The sequence below is a fragment of the Nothoprocta perdicaria genome, unplaced genomic scaffold (genome assembly GCF_003342845.1).
Source record: "Nothoprocta perdicaria isolate Ctin4 unplaced genomic scaffold, notPer1 scaffold_351, whole genome shotgun sequence".
In the NCBI taxonomy this organism is placed as follows: Eukaryota; Metazoa; Chordata; class Aves; order Tinamiformes; family Tinamidae; genus Nothoprocta; species Nothoprocta perdicaria.
The window spans coordinates 50,641-75,772 of NW_020455590.1; the positions used below are offsets into that span (position 1 = coordinate 50,641).

General features: G+C 37.5%; 2 protein-coding genes and 1 long non-coding RNA gene across 3 annotated transcripts in view; 1 reads left to right on the top strand and 2 right to left on the bottom strand.

Annotated features, from left to right (window-relative positions):
* The window catches only part of RECK (reversion inducing cysteine rich protein with kazal motifs), a 45,117-nt gene extending 38,742 nt beyond the window's left edge, over positions 1–6,375 (top strand). The window contains exons 20-22 of the mRNA XM_026044163.1: positions 548–621; positions 4,080–4,235; positions 6,112–6,375. Of these exons, the coding sequence (XP_025899948.1) occupies positions 548–621; positions 4,080–4,235; positions 6,112–6,327 (446 nt within the window). The 3' untranslated portion in view covers positions 6,328–6,375. The remainder of the gene's footprint in view (positions 1–547; positions 622–4,079; positions 4,236–6,111) is intronic.
* Positions 6,376–8,536: 2,161 nt separating this feature from the next.
* LOC112951473 lies at positions 8,537–19,323 on the bottom strand. The gene is made up of 7 exons (XM_026044168.1): positions 19,282–19,323; positions 15,924–16,142; positions 14,132–14,208; positions 13,431–13,584; positions 11,414–11,575; positions 10,685–10,757; positions 8,537–8,879 (listed from the first exon to the last, which is right to left on the bottom strand). The coding sequence occupies exons 2-7, from the start codon at positions 16,024–16,026 to the stop codon at positions 8,537–8,539; spliced, it is 912 nt and encodes a 303-aa protein (XP_025899953.1). The 5' UTR covers positions 16,027–16,142; positions 19,282–19,323.
* A 26-nt stretch (positions 19,324–19,349) lies between these two features.
* LOC112951472 lies at positions 19,350–21,279 on the bottom strand. The gene is made up of 3 exons (XR_003250224.1): positions 21,013–21,279; positions 20,515–20,637; positions 19,350–19,383 (listed from the first exon to the last, which is right to left on the bottom strand). It is a non-coding gene; the product is annotated as an uncharacterized LOC112951472 (long non-coding RNA).
* Between the last annotated feature and the right edge of the window lie 3,853 nt (positions 21,280–25,132).

Below are 25,132 nucleotides of genomic sequence, written 5' to 3' on the forward strand. Positions count from 1 at the left end.
TTCTGTGAGTCTGTGAAATACAATGTGCTTCTGTGCAAATAGGAATCTGTCAGATAAATTGTTTTTCCCTCCTTACTATATAAAGATACTGAGTTCTAAAATGATATAATTGCATAATTAATGTTTGCGGTACCATGTTAATATTTAGCTGTTTCAGCTTTTGAAATCCACCATGTCTGTTGTCACCTGCACACATACATCTAGTACCTTGCCTTGCAATATGCTGTGTGCCTGGGTCTTTAATTTACAGCGGTATATCTTCTTTGAAGAATTGAAAATCTATCTTTTTGCTTCTAACTTACAGTACTTATGTACAGTAGTTATTGCATGCCAAAAGGCAACTGATTTGGCAGTGTCAATTTTTTAATCATAAAGACCCTTGGATATTGAATGATTCTGCTGTCACTTTGAAAGATGTACTTCGTTCTGCTAGTTTTGCTGTTTTCGTTCAAAATTAACATTCAGCTTCTGACCTCTGCTTATTTTAACTAAACTGAAAAGAAAATAAACTTTGATTTCTGCAATGTGTTTTGTTCTTATTACACAGGAGCCTGCTGCCCACTGTGTGCCGGAATGCTGAGAATCTTATATGACAAAGATAAGCTGGATACTTTTGCAAAGGTAAACAGCTTAATGTTCCTTGTGTTTAAATGGTTCATAGAAAAAGTCAAGTTTTTACATACTCCCCTGAAAAGTTAACATATTATAAACGAGTTATTTTTTTCTGTAGATTGGTTTATTTTTCTTTGTAGAGTTTGCATGCTCCTTTATTTCTTAATACGCAGGTATGAAAATTGAATTGCACTGCAAAAGACCCAAGCAAGCACATTCAAGTTTGAAGGATTTTAAGTGACTTATATTGTAAAGAGAAATGTGTAGGTAACACGGAGGTAATAACAGTAATTACATGATAGTAATAATTACATTAATTACATGGTAGTTCAGAACTGAGTTAATATTTATTATTTATGGGCTTTTTGGCAAGATTATTTTGCTCAATAACTCCTTCCTGATGTAGGTAACTTAACTCTCACATTTAAGCCCAATACTTAAACCAGATTGTTTACACTCTTAGAATCATAGAATCATAGAATGCCGAAGGTTGGAAGGGACCTCAGAGTCCATCGAGTCCAACCCCCCTGCTCACGCAGGGTCACCTAGAGCACGTGGCACAGGGCTGCATCCAAGCGGGTTTTAAAGATCTCCAAAGAAGGAGACTCCACAACCTCTCTGGGCAGCCTGTTCCAGTGCTTTGTCACCCTCACAGTGAAGAAATGCTTCCTTAAGTTCCTGTGGAACTTCCGATGCTTCAGTTTGAAGCCATTTCCTCTAGTCCTATCCCTGCCCACCACTGAAAAGAGGCCGCCCCCTCCTCCTCACTGCCTCCCTTGAGGTATTTATAGACACTGATCAGGTCCCCCCTCAGCCTCCTCTTCTCCAGGCTGAACAGGCCCAGCTCTCTCAGCCTTTGCTCATAGGGCAGATGTTCCAGGCCCCTGATCATCCTGGTAGCCCTTCAGTTTAATCTAGCTAGTTACTGTGTTTTTTCCCCTCTGTCTTCAGTTAAATGGTTGTTTTTGAATTTAAGTTCTTTATAAGTTAGCCTCATTCCATACTGGGGCTCTTTGAAGACCTCCAGTTTATGATGCTTTTCTCATATTGATGGTCTGTCATAGAACAGACAGTGTTCTTGGCCCAGCTTTCCCACGTAGTGAAAAACAGCAAAGTCCTTGCCCTTTGGCTCCTCTGCACAGCAAATCAGATCAATGTAGTAATTGTACCTAGTGAAATAAGAAAATTTGTATGTGTCTGCACATTTTTTTCTTTAAATCAAGATTTCCCCAAACCAGTACAAAAATCACTGGATATATTTAGAAGAAAATTAAGCATTATTGTAAAACCATAGAAAAATATTTAGGCAGGAGGAGCCTTGGAGGTTATCTAGTCCAACCTCTCCTCAATATTAGCTTCATGTGTATGAGTCTAGCCAGTTAAGCTTTTAAAATCTCCAAGAATGAAGATTATACAACCTGAACTCTGCTGGACTGTCCAGTTGGTCAGCAAATCTCTCATACTACATACTGTATTTCAGATGTGGCCTCAGGGGCCCTAAGGAAAAGGGCAATAATCAAATCCTGCTGCCCAGGTTCCTGCTATTGCAGCCCAGTGTGTGGTTGGCCTTTGTTATCTCAAGGGTGCACCGCTCATTCGCATCCTACTAGTGATTCCTCTTCAAGATTTTGTGTGTGTGTCCACTGGTTTATTTGCCCTTTTTGTCCACCAGTCTGTTATGTCAGGGCCGCATCCTAGAATGTCTGCAGATGTCTACACCTGACCTCTACAGCCTCTCAGTTCCTGACTTACATCATGTGGCTATGAAAGAGAGTTGCTGTCTTTCTAGATAATTCTTTGGAGCTTACTTTTCTTCAAATAATTGGTGGTAACCAAATTACTCTCCTTCACTTAAAGAATCCTTGGATTTCAGGGCATTTATTAGTTGCTTTATTGATTTTCATCACCATAATCCTGCTGACTCTTTGTAGTTTTTGTGTCTCAAAACAATACAAAGCCTTCATCCAAATTCAGCAACTGCCACCTACTTGGGCCATCAACTAGATGCTAGAAGTGACAGAGCTAGAAATGGAGAGCGTGTTCTCCACATGCACAAATTCTTTCAAGACCAAAATAGAAGATAGCCCCAGGATGACTTTTTTTTACTGGCAAATGAGATGTGGGAGTAGATGTGAGTAGTCACTGTAAAGTATTGATCTCAGTCTGGAAGCCTAAGATCTTCTTGCTCTGAGAATTCAAGAAGTATTCACAAAGGCTGACACTTCAATATTTTGCTTGGTTTTCTGCTTCTCCTGTTTCAAGCAGCTTTTTCCTAGTAGTCTAGGTTCTTTCATAATTTTTATTGTTCATAAAACTTTACTGCGGTTGCAGAGTGCAGAAAAGGCCTTCATCAGACTCTGGCATCTTGTTTCTTGTTACTTTCTAATAAAAACAATTTTCTAAACCAGTAACCAAGTCAGAAAGCCTGAGGAGACGTAAACTTCCCCAGCATAATTTTCACTATGTAAGAATATGAACTGGGAATGCATCCACTTGGATCCCACGTCAAGTAATAGTTGCGTGTTTCTCCTGTTGTCATTCCAACATGTAGGCTAAGTCATTATTGCGAGCCTGTCATTGGTAGTCACTGTCCATTTCCCGTATTTTTACCCATTACTCATAATAATTATGTAATTGGTATATTTGAATGGTTTCTTTGAGAGTTTCTCAAGGCCATTTTTAGTGTATGGCAACAGAAGGCACTGCCAGGCAATATCAGATGGGAGAGGGGTGTCGCAGGAATGTGTAGCTGCCTGTTGCGCTTCTGGATACCTGGGTCGGAGTTTCACCCAGCCTGAGTACTTGTTCAGCTGGGGCTCCCAGTGGCGTTTTGAGCTGCCATGTGAGGAACTGCCACTTCACATCCTGGTTGGACTTGCAAAGCTCTAATAAGTGCAATACCTGTGCTGCTCTTCAGAGGCCTTCAACAGACGGGGTATCTCCATCAATTTGCTTGTCATGGAGACAAGAATTTTAAGAGAAAAAAATCCTTACCCTGTGGCCAAGTGGTGCTCTTAAAATGTCACATGTTCACGTATGTAAACGTACGTGTGTCTTCACAGAGCACTCCATTTATTGCTCTTTATTTCCAGTAATTTCTGGAACACGTGGACTCGGAAACGGGAGCAGCAGTGCCGGGTGGCAGTTGCTCTGCCTCCCGTGCTGGTTTTGCAGCCTGGGAGTAGAGCAGCTGTGACACAACCTGTTAGATTCTTCGGAGGTACAGACTAAATATACATACCAGCCATGAGGGTGAGGGCAACACACATAAAGCCATAGTTGTTTTAAGAAGGTAGTCATTTGTTTTCTCCTCTCTTCCTTTCAGATTTGCTTGTTATAGTTTAGTGTTGAGTAGCTTGATGGTTAAAGCTAATTTCTAGCACATTATCAACTTCTTAAAATTGAAGCAGATAAATGTATTTTTGCCTAATATCATACAGTCCATGAGGTTCTTTCTTTTCTTCCAGGTAACAAATAAAAAGCCAATAACTGTACTTGACATACTTGAAAAAATCCGCCTGCATGTTTCAGTGCCACAGTGTGATGTGTTTGGATACCTGAGTATAGAATCTGAAATTGTAATTCTCATCATTCCTGTGGATCAGAACCCTAAACCATTGCAGGTAGACAATATTATTATTTCATTTATGTGTGCGTGACTTTAAAACTACTGTACTGAAAACCATGGAATGGAGTGTTTCGCTGCGTGCGGAGTACACTGGGTTATTTCTGGAGTGACCTGGATCCAAATAACTAGTGTTATGGAAGGCAGAACGTGGTTTGAGAATCCTGCTATTTTGGCAAGAGGCTTCTAATGTGGGTAATTAGAAGGGGGAGGTGAGGGAGCCTCCTGGGCAAAGTGAAGAGAAACCATTGTAAATTGAATAGCTAATGCCTCTGATGGAATAATATCTTTTTAGTTTTAAAAGGAATAGAGGTGGAGCCTTTAAATTTGTGTATCTAAAATATGAACGAATGTGAGCTGATGAATATATATTTATGTCGTTCAGTGCTATGTGTCATTCAGTAGTATACTTATTATTGCTTTATATACACATTATTGAATGACACTGTTGAAGGAAGTGTGATAGCTAGTTCATGCTAGCAAACAAGCACATAAAGCTGACAGTACTTACCTCTAAATATAATCCAATAAATGCAAGTCAACATTTTTAATATTTGTATCTTAGGAGTGTTTCAGAGCAATAACAACGAAGTTTGGGCTATGTTTTGTTATCCTGGAACTCTTGCTTCATGTTTAGTTTCTGCTTGTAAAGACTGAGAAAGACGAGGGAAGAAAACTTCATTTTTAAGAAGAAAACAATTCTTTGCCGTTTTAGATTATTATTTTTTTTTCTGCTGAGTTTGGCTTTTCCTTGCTGACAGCGTTTTGTAATGAACTCCCTTTAGGGATTAGGTGCTGAGACTGGTTCATTTTACTTAACTTGTTTTTTGGTGCACCTTGAAATAAAGGATTTGGCTTTGAGAAGAAGAGAAAACATGCCCACAGTTTCTCTCTTATCCTTTTACAATACAAACAGAATTCAGGCAGTTTCATTTCCTTGCTGTTTGGTTTCTATTAAAAGCTGCCTCCCATTTCCTTTCTATTTATATAATCTCATTTTGTATGCTCTGTTACTTCTAGGATAGGCTACGTATAGTGGTTTTTTTGTGTGTTATGTATATGTATATATTAATTGCACACACACGCACAGAGTATAATATGATTTGACAGAATCACTGCCAAAAACTTGGCGAGTTGCAGTATCAAACTAGGGCACTCGGGGAAATAAAAACGTTTGTTTGCTTGTCCATTCCCCCCCCTCCCCACCTGTTACTGGAACAACCCTTTTATACCAATTTGGACTCAAATTCTGCCTCCTCCTTTAATAGGAAAACCCCCAAATGTTATCAGAATTTATGGCATGTGATCTTGAGCCTCATCAGGTGGTAAACCAGACCTTCTGATATAAATCCATAATTACCAACAGGTATATGGGGGGAAAAAAGAGATACTGTGGTGACTTAGGTTTTGCTGCTGTTTTTATTTTTCTGTTCCTTTCCCATGAAAAGAATCCTTTTTTCCTGTTGTGGAAGAAAAATCCCAGTAATTAGAAAATCCAGATTTTTCCGCATTGAAGATATCAAGGCAATATTTTGGTCGGTCAGGGACAAAATCCTCCGTTTTGGAGATACCTGCCTCTGCTTAGAACTTCCTGTGAGCTTTTTAGCATGAACATTTGAAGCACCTCGCCCATGGTCATTTGAAAGGAGCTTCATTCTTTTCCTTTTGCTGCTGCTCTGGTTTCAGCAATAGTTTCATAGTACCAAAGTCTGTGCTTAGTTTCAATGACTTCTAAGGACTTCTCCGAAACACTGATAAATTTTATGTTCTGACAGGAATAATCGACATATTCCTTCCTAAATTTTGCTATTTAGTGACTCTCTTTTTTGGTAAAATTTTGCACGGTGAGAAGTAACTTTTTCTTTCTTTCTTAGATTGAAGCCTGCAATAAAGAAGCAGAAAAAATAGAGTCGTTGATAAATTCAGACAGTCCAACACTCTCCTCTCACGTGCCACTGTCAGCACTTATTGCATCACAAGTACAAATTTCACTTAGCATTTCCTCTCCTGCTGTTACAGTGGTGCCTGTGCTGCGCTCCCTATTCACAAGCCTTTTATTCACCTTGTTAATGTTAATATATTATACATAACTGCTTAGAAAATGTGCATAAGTATCGGTTTATATATATATATATATATATATATATATTGTGAAGGACATTCTGAAGTATTGACATTTTCAAGTCAAAAAAAAAGTCGAATTCCAAAAAATCTAATATCTTTCAGTGAAGAGCTAAGAGTATTTGCAATAATGTAGAAGATGATTCTTCTATTCACCAGTAGTCAGGTGTTTTTTTTTAAGCACAATTAAATTGTTTTCCACTGCTCTTGTAACCATAAATATAATCTGGAAGAGTGTGACATAATGAATTTATGATTTTTGCAAGGAGGGACACGGCAGGTTGTTTTTCAGCAATGAACAAATAGTGTATTGAGTTTACTGAAAAGTGTTAATTTTGTATTATTCAGATGAAGAAGCATGCACCTATTTTAAGCATCATTTGTGGAAGGAACAAATTGCTGCTACTTAATTACCTTACCAAAAATTTAAGAGTTTATTTTCATGTAAATATACTTTCATATTTTATTATGAAGAAAAGTTAATAGCCCTGGGCCTATTTTGGTAAACCCCCTTGGGTAAATATCTTTACTTGGACTAGTGAAGATTTGCAGGACATTGGGCTCAATGCTTGTAAAATGACAATCAAACTTTGTACTAGTACCTTACTTCAGTGAAGAAATTCATTCATTTTTATTGTTTTGTACATTTCAGAATCTCTTATTGGATGCAAAATTATAAAGAATCTCCGTATCTATATTTAAGTGTCATTTTAAATATTGCAGTATTTGCATGTTATCTAATGAAATTTATTCTTTAAATATGTTTAAATGTCTTGATGAACAGTATGTTTTATTACTTATTGTATTTTATGCACCTGAACTTAGTCAACATGAAGTATCTTATATCAGTATTATAGCCAACTTTTGAAGTATATACAGAAAAAACTTATTTTTGCCAAAATGCTGAACTATGAAAGAAAGCACTGAAAACTTTTTGAACGTATATATTACTGTAGCATGTCTGTAGCAATTACTTTCTGCTAATTCTTTTCAATGCAAAGGTATTAAAGCTTTTTATTTTAATAAAAAAGACCTTTTTTGACTTTCCTTGTATGGTTATAGGCAGCTGTAACTTTCATTTGGAAGAGACACCTTCACCATTCTCGCTGCCCCTCTTGGGTCCTTTCTCCCACAAGTTGTTGCATAGTCAGATTTTAGAGACAGACCAAACCCCTCCTTGACTCTTTCCAAGGCCTAGAAGGTTTCTGTGTTGTATGACACTGCAGCAAAAAGGGTACCCTTGCGTTAGCCCTGAAATACTAAATGGAAGCCTCGTATTTGTGATTTATGTTATGGAGCTGACGTCTCCTACTATTATATTTGAAGATGATCAGTTCTACAGAGATCTAATGCTATCAATGTTCGCGTTATTTAAGGCCGACTTGTAAAGCAAATGAGATTGCAATGACCATTGATGAAACGTTGATGAACATCAGTAAACCAAAAGCTTCCTTGTTTGCCATGTGTTCAACACAAGCACTGCTAAAAGGAAAGGTCTAGATGTATGTGCGTTAAAGATCTCCTTTTAGATGCAGTACTTAGAAATTTTTGGCTATTGAATCATTTTTGATTTTATCTTACAAACATTGTTAGCATTAATTTATAAATCGTTTCGAAAAAATGACAAAATAATGTTTCCCCCTTTAGACAATATTTTCACAATAAATATATTAAAGTCCTTAAAATATATTTTAATGCTTTCCATTTAGATATAATTCTAATTTAAATCATGAAAGAAAATATTCTTCTGTGGGCATAACATAGAATCGGCTTTTATGATCAGTATATTCTTCATCTTCTACTTAACCTTTACAGTGATAAGGAAAAAATCATAAATTAATTCATTATTCTCAAAGTACTTGTATTTAGAAACAGTTGGGTACATTTTAAGCACATCTAGATTTAGCTTGTGACTGCTGCAAAACTGAACTGTATTGAATTGACCCTTCTGCTTTGTTCAACAGCAACAGTCATCGTCAGAAGCGGGTTCATGCTAGACATTTTGAAGGAGACTTACCCAAAGGGCAATAATAAAATATGTAAAGAGGAAAAGCTGCAGCTTTTCCAGTAGATGATCAGAATTATACTGGTATATGTTCTTTGAACCCCCCCAAAAAAATCCAATTCATTGTATTAACCAATGTCCAAATCAGACCTGCTTTTCAAAACAGAGTAATTTTATTCTTCCCCCCTAGTGGTGTGTGAAGCACCTTCCTCCCAGCTGCTTTGTGCTTCATTTGGCCACGCGTAGTTAAGGGAGCGATCTGAGCTGAAGTGGGTCGATGCTTCTGTAACTGTGACGTTACTTAATAATCCTCTAGATTCTTCGTGGAAATAGTCACACTTGTGTCTTGGCAGGTGCCTCGTGTCATTGTTAGCGGGGCTCCTCAGTTTCCTCCTTTGTGCTTCAATCGCCGCCTCAGTGGCGATGCTGGCCAAGGTTTTCACCTTCGCCTTCAGTTCTGGGTCCGCTTCCACGTAGCGGGCGGCCAGGCGCCGCCTGCAGCCCGGCTGCGACAGCCTGCGGGGTTAAAGCCCTCGTTAGGGCCCGCACATAGACCCGGCCTTGCTGCAGCCTCTCTGTGCTCGCGGGCATTGGGTGCTGCTTCTCCCCAGTGCTAATGCTAGTGCAGCTCTCCAGCTGCTCGTCTACACACAGGTTCTGCCCTGGGCTGGCAGTGCTGCTTAGTGTATGAAGTCTGCTTTTTAATGAACTTCTGCATTGTGGCAGCAGCAGTAAATACACTTTGAAATGCATTTGCAGAGCCAGATATGCATCCCTGTCTCTCTCTCAGTTCCCAGGATCAGGCTGTCTCCCCCTCTTTAACCAAAGCACACTTGGGCATGGCAGAAGTGTGTGTGTGTGTGTGTGTGTGTGTGTGTGTGTGTGTGTGTTTGTTTTGTTGCTGTTGTTTTTCCTCCAGGAGAACCTACCTGCACTGTCACTGTCCTGATTTATGAGCCATTTAGGAGCATAAAAACCATGTGAAGCAACTTTGGGAAATGAAGGTACGGTACCACTACCCCAGCTAGGAATGAAGAAACGAAGACAAAAAGTCCTGTTCTGTGATGTAAGTAGTTCCCGGGCAAATGAAGGACCGGATTCTGCAAGTCTCCCTGGTGGGCTGGGAGCTGATTTGGCTGGAAAAGTAGCTCTGTAGTTTGGGGGGGAGAGGGGGGAACAAAAAAACAACAACAAAAAAAAAAGCCCTGGGAATGAGGGAGATGGGAGGTCCCGACGGCCTCGAGCCGAGCGGGAGCCGGCAGCGTGCACGAGCTGTGGCAAAGGGGGCTGCACTAGGCAGAGCGTGGCCAGCAGGCTGAGGGAGGTGATAGCCCCTGATTTGCACCTTTCATTAAGTTTAGATTTAAAAACAGCTTGGAGAACAACACGCTGCTGTCATGGGGCAAGATTTTTCTTTACACTTCCAAATAATCCCTGGGGAAAAGTATTTTCTGTCCTTTTTTTTTTTTTATTAAGTTTCTAGTGCTGCTTTGTGGCATAAACTGAGTAGTTCTAAGCCTTTTATATACACTTCAGCATGTTACATTCAGCACTGGTTCCTTATTCATTCCCATCACAGCTACTGAATACTTGTAGCTTTATAAGGAAAAGGGGTAAAAAAAAAAAAATTAAAAAAGCTGAAAAGATAGTTGAAAAATAGATGAATAAGCAGAGATGCTGTGATTACCAGAATGAAGAAAATAGTTGTAACTTTCTGTCTGAAAGCAGTTTTTAACCTTCATTCAGTATATCTGTCAAAGTTGTAGAGAGTAAACAGAATTTTCAGTTAAATCCTCTTCAAAACAACAATGAAGATGGATTCAACAGCTGCAGAAAATAGGGGTTTTTGTCTTTTGAGGTTTTTTTAATTTTAAATACATGTCTTCAAATTTATTCTGACACAAAATATATTTGCATTCTGGATTCAAGACCCAGACCGCTGTTCTTAGTGTGCTTGGGCATATCCTCTACTGCTCTGAGGGTACTGCTGTACCCTGAGCCAAAGACCTGAATTCCTGGAGCATTCTCCGTTCCAGCCCCCACAGGCTATTTTTCAGTCTGTAAATTACAGAGCACCAATATGCCTTGGATGCAGGAAAAAAAAATCATACAGAACATGTTGGTTTGTGTTATTTTGCCTCTTTCTGTAGTCCAATGTCAGATGCATTTGGAAAGATTTCTTTCATATATCATCAGTGAAGGAGATGCACAGGTGTCCTCTCTACTAACATTAAAGTATATAGAAATAATATTAAAATGTAAAATTATAGGTGTGCCTGATAGTTAGATGCAATTTAAAAAAATGCCACAAACAGTCTTACAGCCAAGATGCCAGCATGATGAGGATGACTCCAGCCGGGATAATCAAGAAAACTATCCAGATTTGCAGAGTTCCTGAAAAAGACGGAGGTTCTTGTGAGTGACAGGAAGCAGAGCGGGGCTGGCACCTCCTGGGCCACGGGTGTCAAGGCGCCCAAGGCCCAGCAGGGCCGAGCAGAGAAGAGGGCTCCGACCTTCACAGAAACTTCTGAGAACTCAGCTGGGAAGTATTTCCATCTTTACCCCCATGGTTTCACTTTTGAGCTTTGTTTATTTCTCTGTTGCTCACAAATCAGGAGGTTTTCTTTTTTTTTTTTTTTTTTTTTTTTCCCTTTTTCCTCCTCTGTTGCAATCCATTTCACATGGACCTTCCTGTTAAATTACTTGCAATTTTCATTGTTAAAAGGATATGGGATTGGGAGGTGTATTTAATATCTTCCCACAGTACCATGGGACACATTTATTGCAGGTATCAATCAATTTCTATGCTTAGACCTATTTCCTTTGCATATATGGCATATACTCAAGAGCAAAAATAAATCTAAAAATATATGAAAAACAGCAAAATCAGAATAGTGATTTGCACATAGTGATTAACAGGAAGGGCCATTATTACTAATATTACTTCTGAATTAAGAATTAAAAATAAACTTATTACCTCTTACTTCAATAGTATTTATGCTACTCATATAATTGTTAATGCAATCTCTTATCCTTAGCATATAACTTACTGTAACAGTCACTTGCTGTTTTGGCTCCTTTTCTGTTAGTAGTGTGTTGTTTTGGACAGCTTTTGCATGCTGTTTGCCCATATTTTTCATTGTAAGATCCATGTGGACAGAGAGTACACGCAGTTTTATACTCAGTACTAAATCTACCAGGTGGGCATGTTACTATTAAAAACAAACAAACAAAACACTATAGAAATAGAACTATAAGAAAATATAGACTTAAAAATGAAATTATACTGAATAGGGACTTGGTTACGTGTTTAGTAAATTGGAATTGCACTAGTGTAATTGTGGTGACCTAAGACACTAGCCATAGCAAAAGATAGTTGGATCAAACACTGTGGTACAAATTATTTAGGATGTTATGCAAAATGCTGAAATTTGCAGTCGCTTTTTACTGAGTTCTTACTTTAGGAAGTTCAGCAAATCTACTTTAAGAAAGACCTCCAGGGTCTGACTTTGAACTGTAGGATATTTAATAATAAATTGCAGTATCAAAGCAAATTTGATTTCCATGGTCTTAAAGACTGATTGTAAAACACAATTACACTTATTTGAGAAGGAAGGTGATGTCAGGATGAACCTGTAGATTAATGAAATGATAATGCTCTTAGATAAAATGTTTATTATATTTTAGATTTTGTTGTACTAAGTGGAAGATGATGACAATAGGAGGTAGAAGTCCTACGCTTATTTTAAAGAAATGGCAGTTTACAATCTCTAGCATGTTAAACCTTTGATTTATGTCATATTTTTCTAAAACGACATCTCAAAAAATTTTAAGGAGGTTTTAGAAAAAGTCACTTTCCACCTCAGTTAAGTAGCAGAGTCATATTGGTAATTGTTGCTAACAGGTCTTCAGCAAGCATATACATGTGAGCATGTGAGATAGGTGTATATAGATGTATATATGTTATATGTATATATATGTATAGGTATATACAGATATATGTGTGAGTGTGTATGTATATATCACTGATATATATCTATACATCTCTCTCTATATACACATATATGTATCACATGCTCATTTATAATCAGCAAGAAGCTCGAAAGCTCAGATTCCTTCAGTGATAAGAAACTTTAGGCTGGGTACAAAATTAAAATTGGGAGAAATTAAATGTTTCCAATATCATGTGAAAATTCAGAATCTTTATTTCTTCTGTTTACGCCATTCTTTTATGTGACTTTTGATAAACTTCTATTTATATAATTTTCATGGAAATGTATTTCAGTGCTGTAGGAAAACTGATATAAGCCAGATTTTTTTTCACAATATACACATTACAAGTTTGTTTAATTTGATAAGGTTTGTTTTAATTTCTGTTCCATTCTTAGCAGAGCTAGACAATGGAAAACTCTCCATCCAAGGAGTAAGTACACATTGCGCAGCGAGATAGGTCTGCTGGGCCATACGTGGCTTTTCCCTACACTTGTGTCATATCCACACTGATGTAACACTACTCAAATGTTGCTATGGTCAAGACAGAAATAACTTCATCAAGATATATTCCTTGGGTGCCTGTGGAATGTACTCTTTTTGGACTGCTTAGAATCAAACTGGAATATATTCTTTCTTTTTCCTCAGCGAGTGAGTTAGTTTTGGGCTTCAGCAGGATAAAAATATTCTTCACAACATACAAGGCCACATTTGAAACCTCCCAGGAGACACAGAACAAATCACGTCAGAATAGCTGCTGGTGGTGGGATGGACAGCAGCCTGGGCAGAGACTGTGTTACTGCATTACATACATGATGCAGCTCAGCCCATCTGTGCCAGGGTCTAAACGTGTGTTAGCTAAGCCGTGTTTGTTACCTAATTTTTAAATATGTTGGGGGTATTTTAAGTATCTTGCGATGGAAAGTTTGCTCTCATCTGCTTCATTGCAGCCTACTGTTGGCATTAAAATATTGTGCTAACAGTCAAAATGCTATCCATTTGCTGACTAGGAGGAACATATTTTCTCCTGACAACAGTAACTGGAGAGCCGTTTAAAAGCAAATTCCTCACACTTACTGCAGCATTCTGTGCACACATCCTTGCTTATGTTTTTACCAAATCCTGGCTTGCAGTGGTCTGTCATCCAGCCTGTAAGGCTTCCATGAACGTAGTGCATCTGCTCATCGTCTGATCTTTGCCCTCTCAAAAACAGCAGAATCTTGTTATGTGCCTAGCAGTGGAGGAACCAATGACAGTGATTAAAGCAGTGACATAGTAGCAGGACAGAAAGAGCCTCGAAAAGCCAGCATTGTGATTTTTGGCAGAGAAGAGGCAAATTCTACATGAGACGAGTAAAAAGAGGGGAGAAGAGAACTGCAAGGGGGCAGATGTAGTTCTCATCCCGTGGATGTCATCTTTTGTCACCTTGCTGACAAACGTGTGTTGCTGCTTTCTTGGGAGAGCAGAGGAAGCAACAGGGAAGCCATTCCCAGACTTGCAGCAAAGTGACAACTAAACCAAGTAAACCTGTAACATGGAATACGGTCTGAGGTGCTTTAGATGAGCTGAGAAGATGCTCTGCTTTTCATTTTCACATGAAAGCAACTGGGCACCAGTTGGTGTGAGATTAATATAAAACGTGGGGGATGAATGTCATGCTGTACCAAACAATTAACTGTAATACAGGCTTTTAATACAATGACATAAACATGTATAAAATGTATAAACGCATGAAATTTCTAAAAAAGTATTTTCATATTATTAATGAATAATTGCACCTTTTGGACACAATTGGAGGAATTTTCACAGTCTGGACTTTCACAAGGCTCTGTAAAGGCCAGTGTAAAAGGGAAAACTGCAAATGAACCAAAAGAGATCTTCAGTTAATACACACATTAAAAAAGATAACAGGAACTGCTACTTAGTCCTATAAATATTTTTATTTGTTCCTACTTCTCCTCGTCTGTGTGATAAGGGAACATACAGCGTGGCTATGTGCAGTAGACGTGTACAGTACATGCTCTCATGCTTTGTCATCGTGACTGATGCTGCTGCTGTAAGAAAAACTTATATAAAAAAGACAGCTTACTAAGTATGTGCGTTTAAGTAGAAAACTGAAATTCAATTTTAAATATATGTATATACACATCATATACAAAAGAGAACCTGCAGGGAAACTTGTTTTCCAATATTAAAAGATGATTTGCTAGAATGTAAGTTTAAATTCAGGCTACTACTGTAACTTTGGTTTTCAAATACGAATGGCAACCAAGGATGTGGAACAGACACTTCTTTTCTAGCTAAGTAATTTATATACAGTGCTGTCTATCTGTAAGTCCTGACACCTTCTGGAACGTGCAAAAAGATGAAAAAGCCCTCAGAGGGCTGCACTCTAAAACGCATCCCTCAGTGGCAGCTCGTTTTTTTCTGAGCTAGCAACACGACTGTTCCTTCAGCACAAGGTACTAACAGCAGCATCCGAGTGCCCACATCAGCCAGGTTAACTCCTACCAGCCTTCTGTGAAGTAGGGGAGAGGGGCAGAAGTTGCTCTGGCGCAAGGAAGTAAGTACTGACTTGCAGCCAGTAATTCCTGTGGGAACTCAGCTGCTGCCAGCGAGGCTGTGGTTCCGTTATCGTTGAGTGCAGATGTTTGTGCTGCCGAGCTCAGCCGAGTATTGACATGACCCAGATCAGAAACAGGCACCTGTCCAGGTTCTCCCCGTTGGATCAGAAGACAAGGTGCATATGGAGGCTGTCTGGCTTTTACACTGGCTGCAGGACAACTCATGCTATCTGCTCTAGCATAAAATACATGCTCTGAGCATGCGCTGTTAATCTGTCAGCTGGTGGGTGTTTTAACCGATTTGAACTGGCAGTGTAAACTCGGGGTCAGCATTTAGTGTTTTATGGCTGTAATATACTCTTAAGTGCTACTCAGAACCATAATGCTGTAGTATTAATGAACTATAGCTTTTAAGAGCTCACACAAGTCCAGATATATTGCAGGAGACAAGTAAATCAGAAAGTGTAAGAAATGCAAGTATACATCACGAAAATACGAAAGGTATTTCAGCTTAATTTAGCTGTCAGAACAGTCATGAAGATAACGTAACTTAGGTTTTAATTCTGCCAAGGAATGTGGAGGATTGTGTGTCTTTGATCACTGAATGCTTTTAGCATAGCTTAAGACATGCTTAATTCTGGTGCTGCCCTAGCTCTCTTGCACAAAACTGAAGAATTACAAGAAACTTCAGCCATGTGATTTTAATGGGACTTACAGAAATCTGATATTTAAAAACAGAAATAAGTTTTTGATCTCACTTCCTGAAGACATGATACACTCCTTTGCTGAAAATCCAACTGTGTTCTCTATTACTTTAACTTAAATAAGGCTGGTTAGCCAAATTTTACATTATAAAAATAGCATATGCCCCATATACCCAGAACGTGAGCTGTGTGTTCTTACCTGGGTGCATATGGATGTGTATATAAATGTTTTATTACCACAGTGGCTCTTTTTCCATGTCTCTTGGAAGTAATTTGAAAAAAAAAAAAAATACCTGTCTTACCTACAAACTGGAAGGTAAGCTTATGTGTTAGCGTTGCTTTTGAGTCTGGGGCTGCGTGGCACTGCATGTCCCACTGCCAAATTCCGCACTGCAACTCATGCATTAATTTCTTCAAGTCTTCTAGCAGTCTTTTCTCAAAGGAAACAACTGCACTGGTTTCACAACTTCCTGTTTGGAATTCTGATGCCAGGCGTAGGCTTCTCCCGGGCTTATGATAGACTGTAAAAAGACGAAAAAAATCTCTTAGCTATCTAAACTCTTTCGCATCCAGTTTTTATCTCAACCCAGGTAGCTGTGCATAGTATGCTTATGTCACTTCCTAACAGTGAGGGCGACAGAGCCCTGGCACAGGCTGCCCAGAGAGGTGGTGGAGTCTCCTTCTCTGGCGATCTTCCCAACCTGCTTGGACGCAGCCCCGTGCCCCATGCTCTGGGGGACCCTGCGTGAGCAGGGGGGTTGGACTAGATGACCTCTGAGGTCCCTTCCAACCTTGAGCATTCTGTGATTCTAAAGCCAATACAAGTAACTTGAATGCCTCCTTTCTTATTCTGTGTCATACATAGTCTGTCTTCAGTATTTTACAACTCATGCTTATCGTGGTAGTAACGGAGTAAATACGGAGGTATGACTCTAAGCACTCGATCACAGTCTCACCGTTATTTAGTTCTTAAACTCATTGAAATTACGGTTTCTGTACTGTAATTAGATTGCCAAACTGTACACCACCAGTCTATGAAATGTTGTCTATCCACCTTCAGAAGGTTGTTACGGGAGAAACTGGGCAGGCAGAAAAGGTCAGAGAAATAAAGCTATATAACATAAAATTTATTAAGAAGGCCAATGAAAGAAGTGGCAATAATCTAATTTCTTTTATCGATGTGTGCTGCTTTTAAGATACACCACCACCACCAAGCTCAAGCAGGCAGATCTCTCGGGATTATTCTGGGAAGTCAGGAGCAGCTTTGCTAGCAACGGCACAACTTGGCAGCAGTAGCAATGCTCAGGGCAGGCCCAGCATGGCGCGTGGCAGGGAGCTGAGGTACAGGTCTACCAGCTTGGCTGGGAGGCTGGAATAGCTGACACAATCTTGATTATACAATAGAGAATTCTATTATTTCATTATTTTGTCTTGTTACTTTTCTATTGTAACTGTTGCCATTTGAAAATCTGAAACTACTTTTTTTTTTTTGTTTAGTCATTGATTTTTTTTTTCTAGTAATACAACCAAACCCAAAGTTGAGTTAACATAGGTTCTTTTTAGGTGTTCAAGCCATAGCTGTCTATGGCTGAATGAGCTACCTGTGCTTCCTATATAGCCCGTGGAAAGAAATAAGCATTTTTAGGATGACTTGTTGGGTGTAATTTGATCATCCAATGTGGAATAAGAAATAATACTTTTTAGGAATGACCATCTGGTCAGATGAGAGGTGATCTACTGAACAAGGCATGGCATATTTCCTCAACAGGAAATGCAATCAGGATGCATTTAGTTGTTCCAAGGAAGATTTTTGCTTGAGTACTCCAAAATGCAAGGGTGTGGTTGCAGTCGAGTCAGACACATGTCATGGTCTTGGAGAGAAATCTCTCTTGGCAGGCGTTGAAAAACTTTGCAGGCAAACAGCAAGAATGCAGGAAAGGGTCGGGAACTCAGACATTCTCCTTCAACTTGTCACAACCTTGTTACTGAATCCAGACTACTCTCAGTGTATAAGCCCTATGTGAAGCCCCAAATGTTACTGTTACTGTGATCTTTCTTGCTTTGATGATATAAGTCATTATTCATTATATCTTGGATGTGATAAAAGTCCTTTAAAAATGCTTAATACTTCCGAATTCTAAAAAGCAGCTTCTTGTAGCCTGTAATGTTGGATGGCAGAGCAGATGTTTCCTACCAGACCACAGTGGAAACATTTATTCTTAGCACATGCATCCTTAATAAAATTTTCGTGCATACTGCAATAGGCTTTAAAATAATATTTTAATATGTCTTAATAATATTAGTTAATTTTAATATATCAAAGTTTTCCATGGATACATTTTCCAGCTTTGAGCAGCTGGAAAAAAAATGCTATATATGCTAACCATATTACTAGTCCCCTCTCTTGCTTTGCATTTTAAAATGTGGCTATTCACAGAATTTTAACACAATATCTAGTATGTGATAAGAGGCCTATCAAAATGCTTAATACTTTCAAATCCTATGGGCTGCAACAGTAACTACGAGTAGTCCACGAATCGTATCATGCTTTTGGCCCAGATGTTTATTTGCTCAAGCCAGTAAACTAAAATTCCTAAAAGGAATCTAACTTTCTTGCAATTAATTTGGAAATACACAGGTACAGTCTTGGGAGAATGTATTTTGATAAGCTGAGGAGCAGATCATGATCCTGCGGTTTTAAAACAGACCTTCAACCCCACCTTATATTAAAAATAAGTGATAGATTAGATAACAGCAGCCCGGGGTTGTATACCGCTCAGATATCCTGCAGGTGGCATCACAGCGTAATTTTCATGACTCTTTTGAGCTGCTTTTAGTTTGGAAGGCACTTTTTTTTGTAATTCTTTTAAAAGCCAGCTATTTTTCTATATCTTCCAGCATGAACTCTTGTTTCATTTTGTTCTCAAGATCAAATCTGTATAGGCTTGATTAGGCTCTTTTGTTTTAAATAAATTTATCTTTTCCTGTAAATGCCCTTCCTGAAGTAGTCAGGATTGACCCAAGAATGTAGTTCTGTAGTAGGTGGCCAGGTGTGTCATTCTGGAATGCTTTTTGAGAAACACACCTGACATTAAGGATCTCGGGAGGGAAAACCATGTATGTGCCCTGATTAGATGAACTCTAGATGAACACCTTTAACTTGTGAATTTAGCAGCTGAAAACAACCTGTGCATCTAACATCAAATATATAACAACTTACTATATATACCTCGAAAATGTATCTAGAAAGGGAACTTAAACTGGAATTTTGAAGAATTTGTGCTATACATAAGCATTTAAATGACAGTTAGGCAACTATACTCCTTTATGACTTTAGTCTTCAGAATTATTTGATTTCATGCTGGGCAGAACGAGCTAGACTCATAAAAAAGTTTTGATCTAAGTAACATCATAAACTGTAAAAGCAGTAAGCAGTAAAAATAATGTCTGTATATAATTGCATTATATTATTCCTAGGCAGTCTTTTAAAGTATACATGAATACAATAGTTATGTATAAGGATTTCTTTCCAATATGCTATTACCAAGCAATTCAGAGGGAAATACTGAAAATAATAATATTAGAATAAGTCAAAAAGCAGCACAATTAAACGTCACTTGCCATAGATCATAAAACGCACTTGTGTCATCTCGCGTTTACCGTTATGTACATAGGTAACTCGGCAGGTGTAACTTCCAGTATCACTTGCTTGAACATTATAGAACTCCAGGTAGTCTGCTGTTAAAACAAGTCTTCCTGAGTCTAGAAATAGATATTTGAGATGCTATAAAATAAATAACACAACAAGGTAACATTTTTGTTAACAGATTCTTAAAAACTAAATGTTTAAGAATGTAATGCTTGTTCCGTGATTTTCCAAAGCATTTCTCCTTTTTTACAAGTGTGCACATAATGAAGGTGGCCAGCATTAATTCAATTCCCTAAAATTTAATTAAATAAATTTAATTCCCTAAAACAAAACAGAAGTAGAGTTTAGCTGCCCAAGGGAAAAAATGTGATCTAGTCTCATTTTCTCATCTACTGTCAGTTTCCAAACTGTCGGAAGGGCATGAAAGAGGAAAAGCAAACAAACAATAGGTGATAAATGCTCTTTTGGGGGATAGGAGGGGGATGGACCTATATATTTTGAGGACATCCCTTCTGCTTCTCTAGATACCTAGCAGCATGATAAATGATAAATCTTTCCTCAGTGAGTTTGAAGTGTTGTATTTAGCAGTCCTTGCTGAGAAAGAAAATGCAAAGCATTTGCAGGGCATATATTATTTCTATAGTTTATGGTTTTTTCCCCCTTCTTATTTTGCTGTGATTTTCTTCCTCCTCTTTCTTTACATCATTTCCACCTTGATCTCTCTCATAACATAAAGTACATGAAGTTAACCTAACCTTGAAAATTGACACTGATCTTCTCTCAGAAGTCTTATAAACATTAATGCAGGAAACTGACTTTAAATCCTTAACTTCCTTCTAGCCAAACACAGTCCCAATTCATACAGAAGTAATCACAAAAGTTTTATCCTTTTTTTAACAAGTTTATATGTAAAATCTGAAGTGCTTGTTGCTGGCATGGCATAGTGTCAAGTCATTCAAATGAACATGCATCCCCTTTTGGCATATAAAAACATAATTCTCCATATAATGATTTTTAAATTGGAATTTCAGCATTAGAATTCTAATCCTATATAATTTTAATGGTATATGTAGCCTTCTGTTTCTGTTCTGATTTTTTTCATTACAGTCCATTTTTGCTGTCTTGCAAATACAAGACATTTTATAAACTGCTTCTGTTTTTGCATACAGTAGCACAAACGTGGATAAACCGAGAATTAAATCAAAATGCATTAAATTAGCCATAGATATTTACAACATGATTACCTTTCGTTATCAAGCCAATGGGACCAACCCATTGATATTCTGGATCATTTATTCCTTGCTTTAACAACTTTTCAGTCAAGCATTTAAGAATTAAGCCTTTATTAAGAGAAACATACACTGGAACTAAAAAGAAAAGGCAATACCATTAGATACATGAATTACAGCAGCAGATCAGAATGAATACCGAGGCAGTTGACACTAGTGTAAGACAGTCGATACTTCAGAGTCGACCCCTGTGTGAAATAGAGGCCTTGCTCACTTCTATATATGCATAAGAAGAGCTTTAATTTCTCATGTCATCGATCTAGCAGCCTTAATAGAGGTGAATTTTATTTCCATGGAATACAGAAATACTGTATAGGAAATAATCACTGCATAGGAAATAACGTGAGGGGAAAAGATAAAAACAAAACCCTCTAGATAATTAATAACCATAAATGTCAGGACATAGATTAATATAAATGAATAATCAGCTTTCTCAAGAAATATTTGGCTTACCAGTTGAGTTTTCTTTTCCAAGTATTTGATGAGGTGTTTGTGGAACATCTGGGATAGATGATATTTTCATGGGTTCAGAGAGAGCCACTGAGTTGTGCATTCTAATTAGACCTTCTTGTTTCAAGTGTGCATCTCCTTTCTTTGTGAGTTGAGTCTTATCCAAGAAATGAGAGCTTCCTGCTAATCAATACAAGTCAATCACGTTTAAAAACAAGTAGTGCAACACTAAAAACTTTAACAATCAAAAATAAATTTAAATCAGTTCTGGTCTAAAATACTCAATGATCTGCGATAGGCAAAATTGCATTTTTAGGATTTCTGTTTTGTGGTGTGTTAGGTGCTTCCTATTCCAGAAAAAAAAGTGGGGGTGGAGGGGTGGTTTACATCATTTTTAAAACTCGAAATGAGATTAACAGCAATTCAAAGCAGGTACGTTACCCCTTCGTGGAATTAAACTAAGTTCCAGACTCCAGAAGTAGATAGCCCAGAGTTATATGCAAACACTGGAAAAGTTGACTACTTGCTGCCGGCTTGTGTATGGGGATAAAACCTGGAGTTTGTGGTGGCTGCTTTAGCTACAGGAGACATAGAAGGGTTCTTTTCGAATCAAGTGGCAAAAAGGGAAATTTTAATAACATTTACCGTCAAAGTACTGTCAAAGCAAAAAAGTTTCCTTGAAAAGAGTAAGAAAGAAGGCAATTGTCTTAGAAATAGTCTGAAAGATAAAATTGTCCATGCACACAGGTGAAATATAAGGAAATCTGTCCTATCCATATTAACTACAAATCTTAAAATAACTCCAAGTCACAGTCAATTTCCACTGAGGCAGTAATTTGCATACTTCCTAGGTTATATTTTTGCAAGTGCAAGTATAATTGAAATTAAACCACCTTTTTGCTATTTTTCATCATTATTTGATATTCTCCTATGAGGATTTAATATTAGGAATGATAGGTACCAGCACTGTAAATCCACAGAAAGGTATATACTATCTGACGTCTAATACTGGGCAATATGAGCAACAATAATACAGAAATAATAATATGGATATATGGACACCTGAAGGACCTGAAGGAATATTCAGGTTTCCTTCTGCCAAACACAGTAGATTTCTACCTACAATGTTTGATTTGAAAATGTAACTTTTTCAGTTACAATTTAGTTGGCTAATACTTGAGAAACAAAGAAGTTTGAGGTCTTCGCTGAATATAATCCAGAATGCCCTACTGTTTGTATCAAGGAAGTCCATTACTTTCCTATTTCATTGTAATATGAAAATGACTGTGCAGATCAGTTTTCACACAGAGCTTTGAAGAGTTGAGCCTTCTCCATTTGCTATTTGTCGTATAAATACAGTGTAAATTCAATTTAATTCAATATTCTGTAGCATACCTCAAAATGCACAGACAACCTTTGGTTAGCCTTACTTATCTAATATTCTGAAATGAGAAACATAAGCCCACATTTTGGCAAGGACTAGGAAAGAACCCTTTCTTTTGAGCATCAATTCCTATATCTTTTTGTCTAGATAGATTATAGTTGTGTTCCTTCTTCATCGTATTAACTTTCTCTTGCACGATAAACTTCTTATTCACAATTGCAATTTCTTTCATTTTAGCTTTTTGGGGACATCTGATATGCTAGGTATTCTGAAACTGCAGAGTAGAATTAATCCCTAAATGAAACCTAAGTGATATTTCTTCCTAACTCATTATCCTGCAGTTTTCAATTGCCTTTCTTCTGCTACCTTATTAATCAGTACTAAGAAAATACGATATTGACTTTATCTTTATGGGCTTGTATACTGGACTCTTTCTGTAGCAATGCTATGAGATACTCCAAAAGCATACACATGACTACAAAGCATACACATGACTACAAAGGCATAAAAAAAAAATTTAAAAATTAAATCCCAGAGCAATAGCAAAAGGTTTTTTTTCATGTCTTTCAAAGTCTTAATTGTCTGTGGCCTGTTTCTTAATTCACAATACAAATTTCCTTAATAAACTGAAATTCTTTCAACATCTTCATAAGCAGCCACCAACATAACTGTTTTATTATGTAATTTCTGACAGACACTGTATTTTTAGTCCTGTCTCCTGTCTCCTCCTCCTAGTCTTATAGGACAGTTCTGTTTGCTATAGGTCTATGAACAAAGACTTCTGGAAATACTGATCTATTTTGGTAAAATTTGATAGCAAGATAAAGGTAATCAAGGCCTTAAAACATTCATAGGCAGTCAGTTAGAAAAAGACCGAAATGTGAATGCTAATGAGTTTGATCCTAAGAGATTTTTTTTACTTCTTCATATGATTCTATAGATATGTCAGTTTATATGACATAATTAAAATATTTTAATTAAAAGCAGGAAGAAGAGTTTCAAAGTTCTGTAGAGTAACATAACCTCATTGGAAGTCCATCAAGGAAACGAGACTTCTGAAACAAGATTTCATGGGCAGTGCTGTTTACAAACCTTCTTGCTCATTTTGTGCAATCACAAGTTCCCCAGTTTTCTTTTGTTCTCATGGCATTACCTGTTCCACTTTGTTTCTACTAAAAGAAGCCTGAAACACCCTTATTGAGTTAAGGATTTTTTTTTCCCTGTGCATTCCCCTTCAGCAGCAAAGCCTGAACTGAAAACCAACTGGTGTCTTCAGTCATTGATGATATACAACAACCAGTCCTTTATGTGGATGAGGGAACACACACTTACACAGCCCTCCAATTTTTAACCCTTGTGAACAAAGAGGTTTGGTCTTGTCTTCCAGGGAGGACACAATTGTAAACATCTAATGGACAATCTAGTAACATCATCTTGCAGAAAATAAGGCAAAGATTGTGAAGTTCTCCTAAAACGTCTAATGTAAAACTGTTATTTGAATTTTAAGATACAGAGTCAGGAAAATAACCCAGAAAGGAAAGGACTTTTATCTCCTTCCCTCCCCTTGCTTTCAATAGCTCGTTGTTTTACTATTTAGATGTTTCAGTTAGCAAGGATTTCGTGTCAATTAAATACAGCACCTTTCCATTCAAACACAAATAACCCTTGAATGCTATCAGAAGGTTTCTCAGTGATACCTCATAACATGAACTTCCCACAACTTCATGCCAGAACATAAGGATATGGCCAAAATGCTCTGAATTGATACTGACAGTACAAAAATGTAAGCATAAATTTTGAACAGCTGTTTTTGAACAGGCTCCTCTAATAGCAACTTTTAACTCCAATCAACCGAGGGCATCATGAAATAGATGATTTAATTAAAAATATTAAAATAATAAAGAACTTATAAGGTCTGAAAATTTGTCAAGATATATTCTGATATTAAGAAAGACAAATGTAAAGGAAAAAATCACATATTCTGAAACAGGCACTTACATTAAGCAGTTATATGAAAAATATGTAGCAACTTCTATCTTCAGAGGATACCACACACAAAAATTCATGTACCACCTATAATCTACAATTCTATGCTGTAAATATTCCTAATATTTACAAAGTATTCCCAAATATTCCTAACACTGAAAATAATTGACAGGGAATAGAAAATTCATTAAGTATAGATATAAAAAATGAAGTAGCATGTTATAAAATATAAAAGATGAAAAAATGCAATAAAAAGGCACATATTATATATGTTTGTATACACACCTGTAACAATATGTTGTGTTAATAAATAGTTGTTATATAATATATAATACACATAATACATAATACATAATATATAATATATATGTTGTGTTAACAAATAGTGGTGGTTTTAATATAATATAGAATAATTAACAAGGTCACAGTTAATCTATGAAGCTTATTCTAGAAATTTTGTAAAAATAAGCTATTCACTGATATGAACAAGACCCACACAACCACTCTTGTTGAATGGCAAGCGCTAGCTTGCCTGTTGCTTTGTTATTGGATAGTCTCACCAAGAAGGAAAAGCATATTATTAAACCAAAAATGTGTTTACATCCACTGATGAAAGGCTCAGTTTTCCATCCTTTATTTTCCTTTTCCCTGAGAGAGAAAGAGAGAGAGAGAGAGAGAGAGAGAGAGAGAGAGAGAGAGAGAGAGAAAGAGAGAGAGAAAGAGAGAGAGAAAGAGAGAGAGAAGGAGAGAGAG

What these genes read in the sequence shown, in the direction of transcription:
- LOC112951473 (XM_026044168.1), bottom strand. Translation starts at nt 16,026, where the DNA reads ATGCATGAGTTGCAGTGCGGAATTTGGCAGTGGGACATGCAGTGCCAC. An exon ending in TGTGTGCACAGAATGCTGCA is followed by an intron (nt 11,576 to 13,430) that starts GTAAGTGTGAGG and finishes TGTTTTTAATAG; the next exon opens with TAACATGCCCACCTGGTAGA. An exon ending in AACAGCAAGTGACTGTTACA is followed by an intron (nt 10,758 to 11,413) that starts GTAAGTTATATG and finishes CGTCTTTTTCAG; the next exon opens with GAACTCTGCAAATCTGGATA.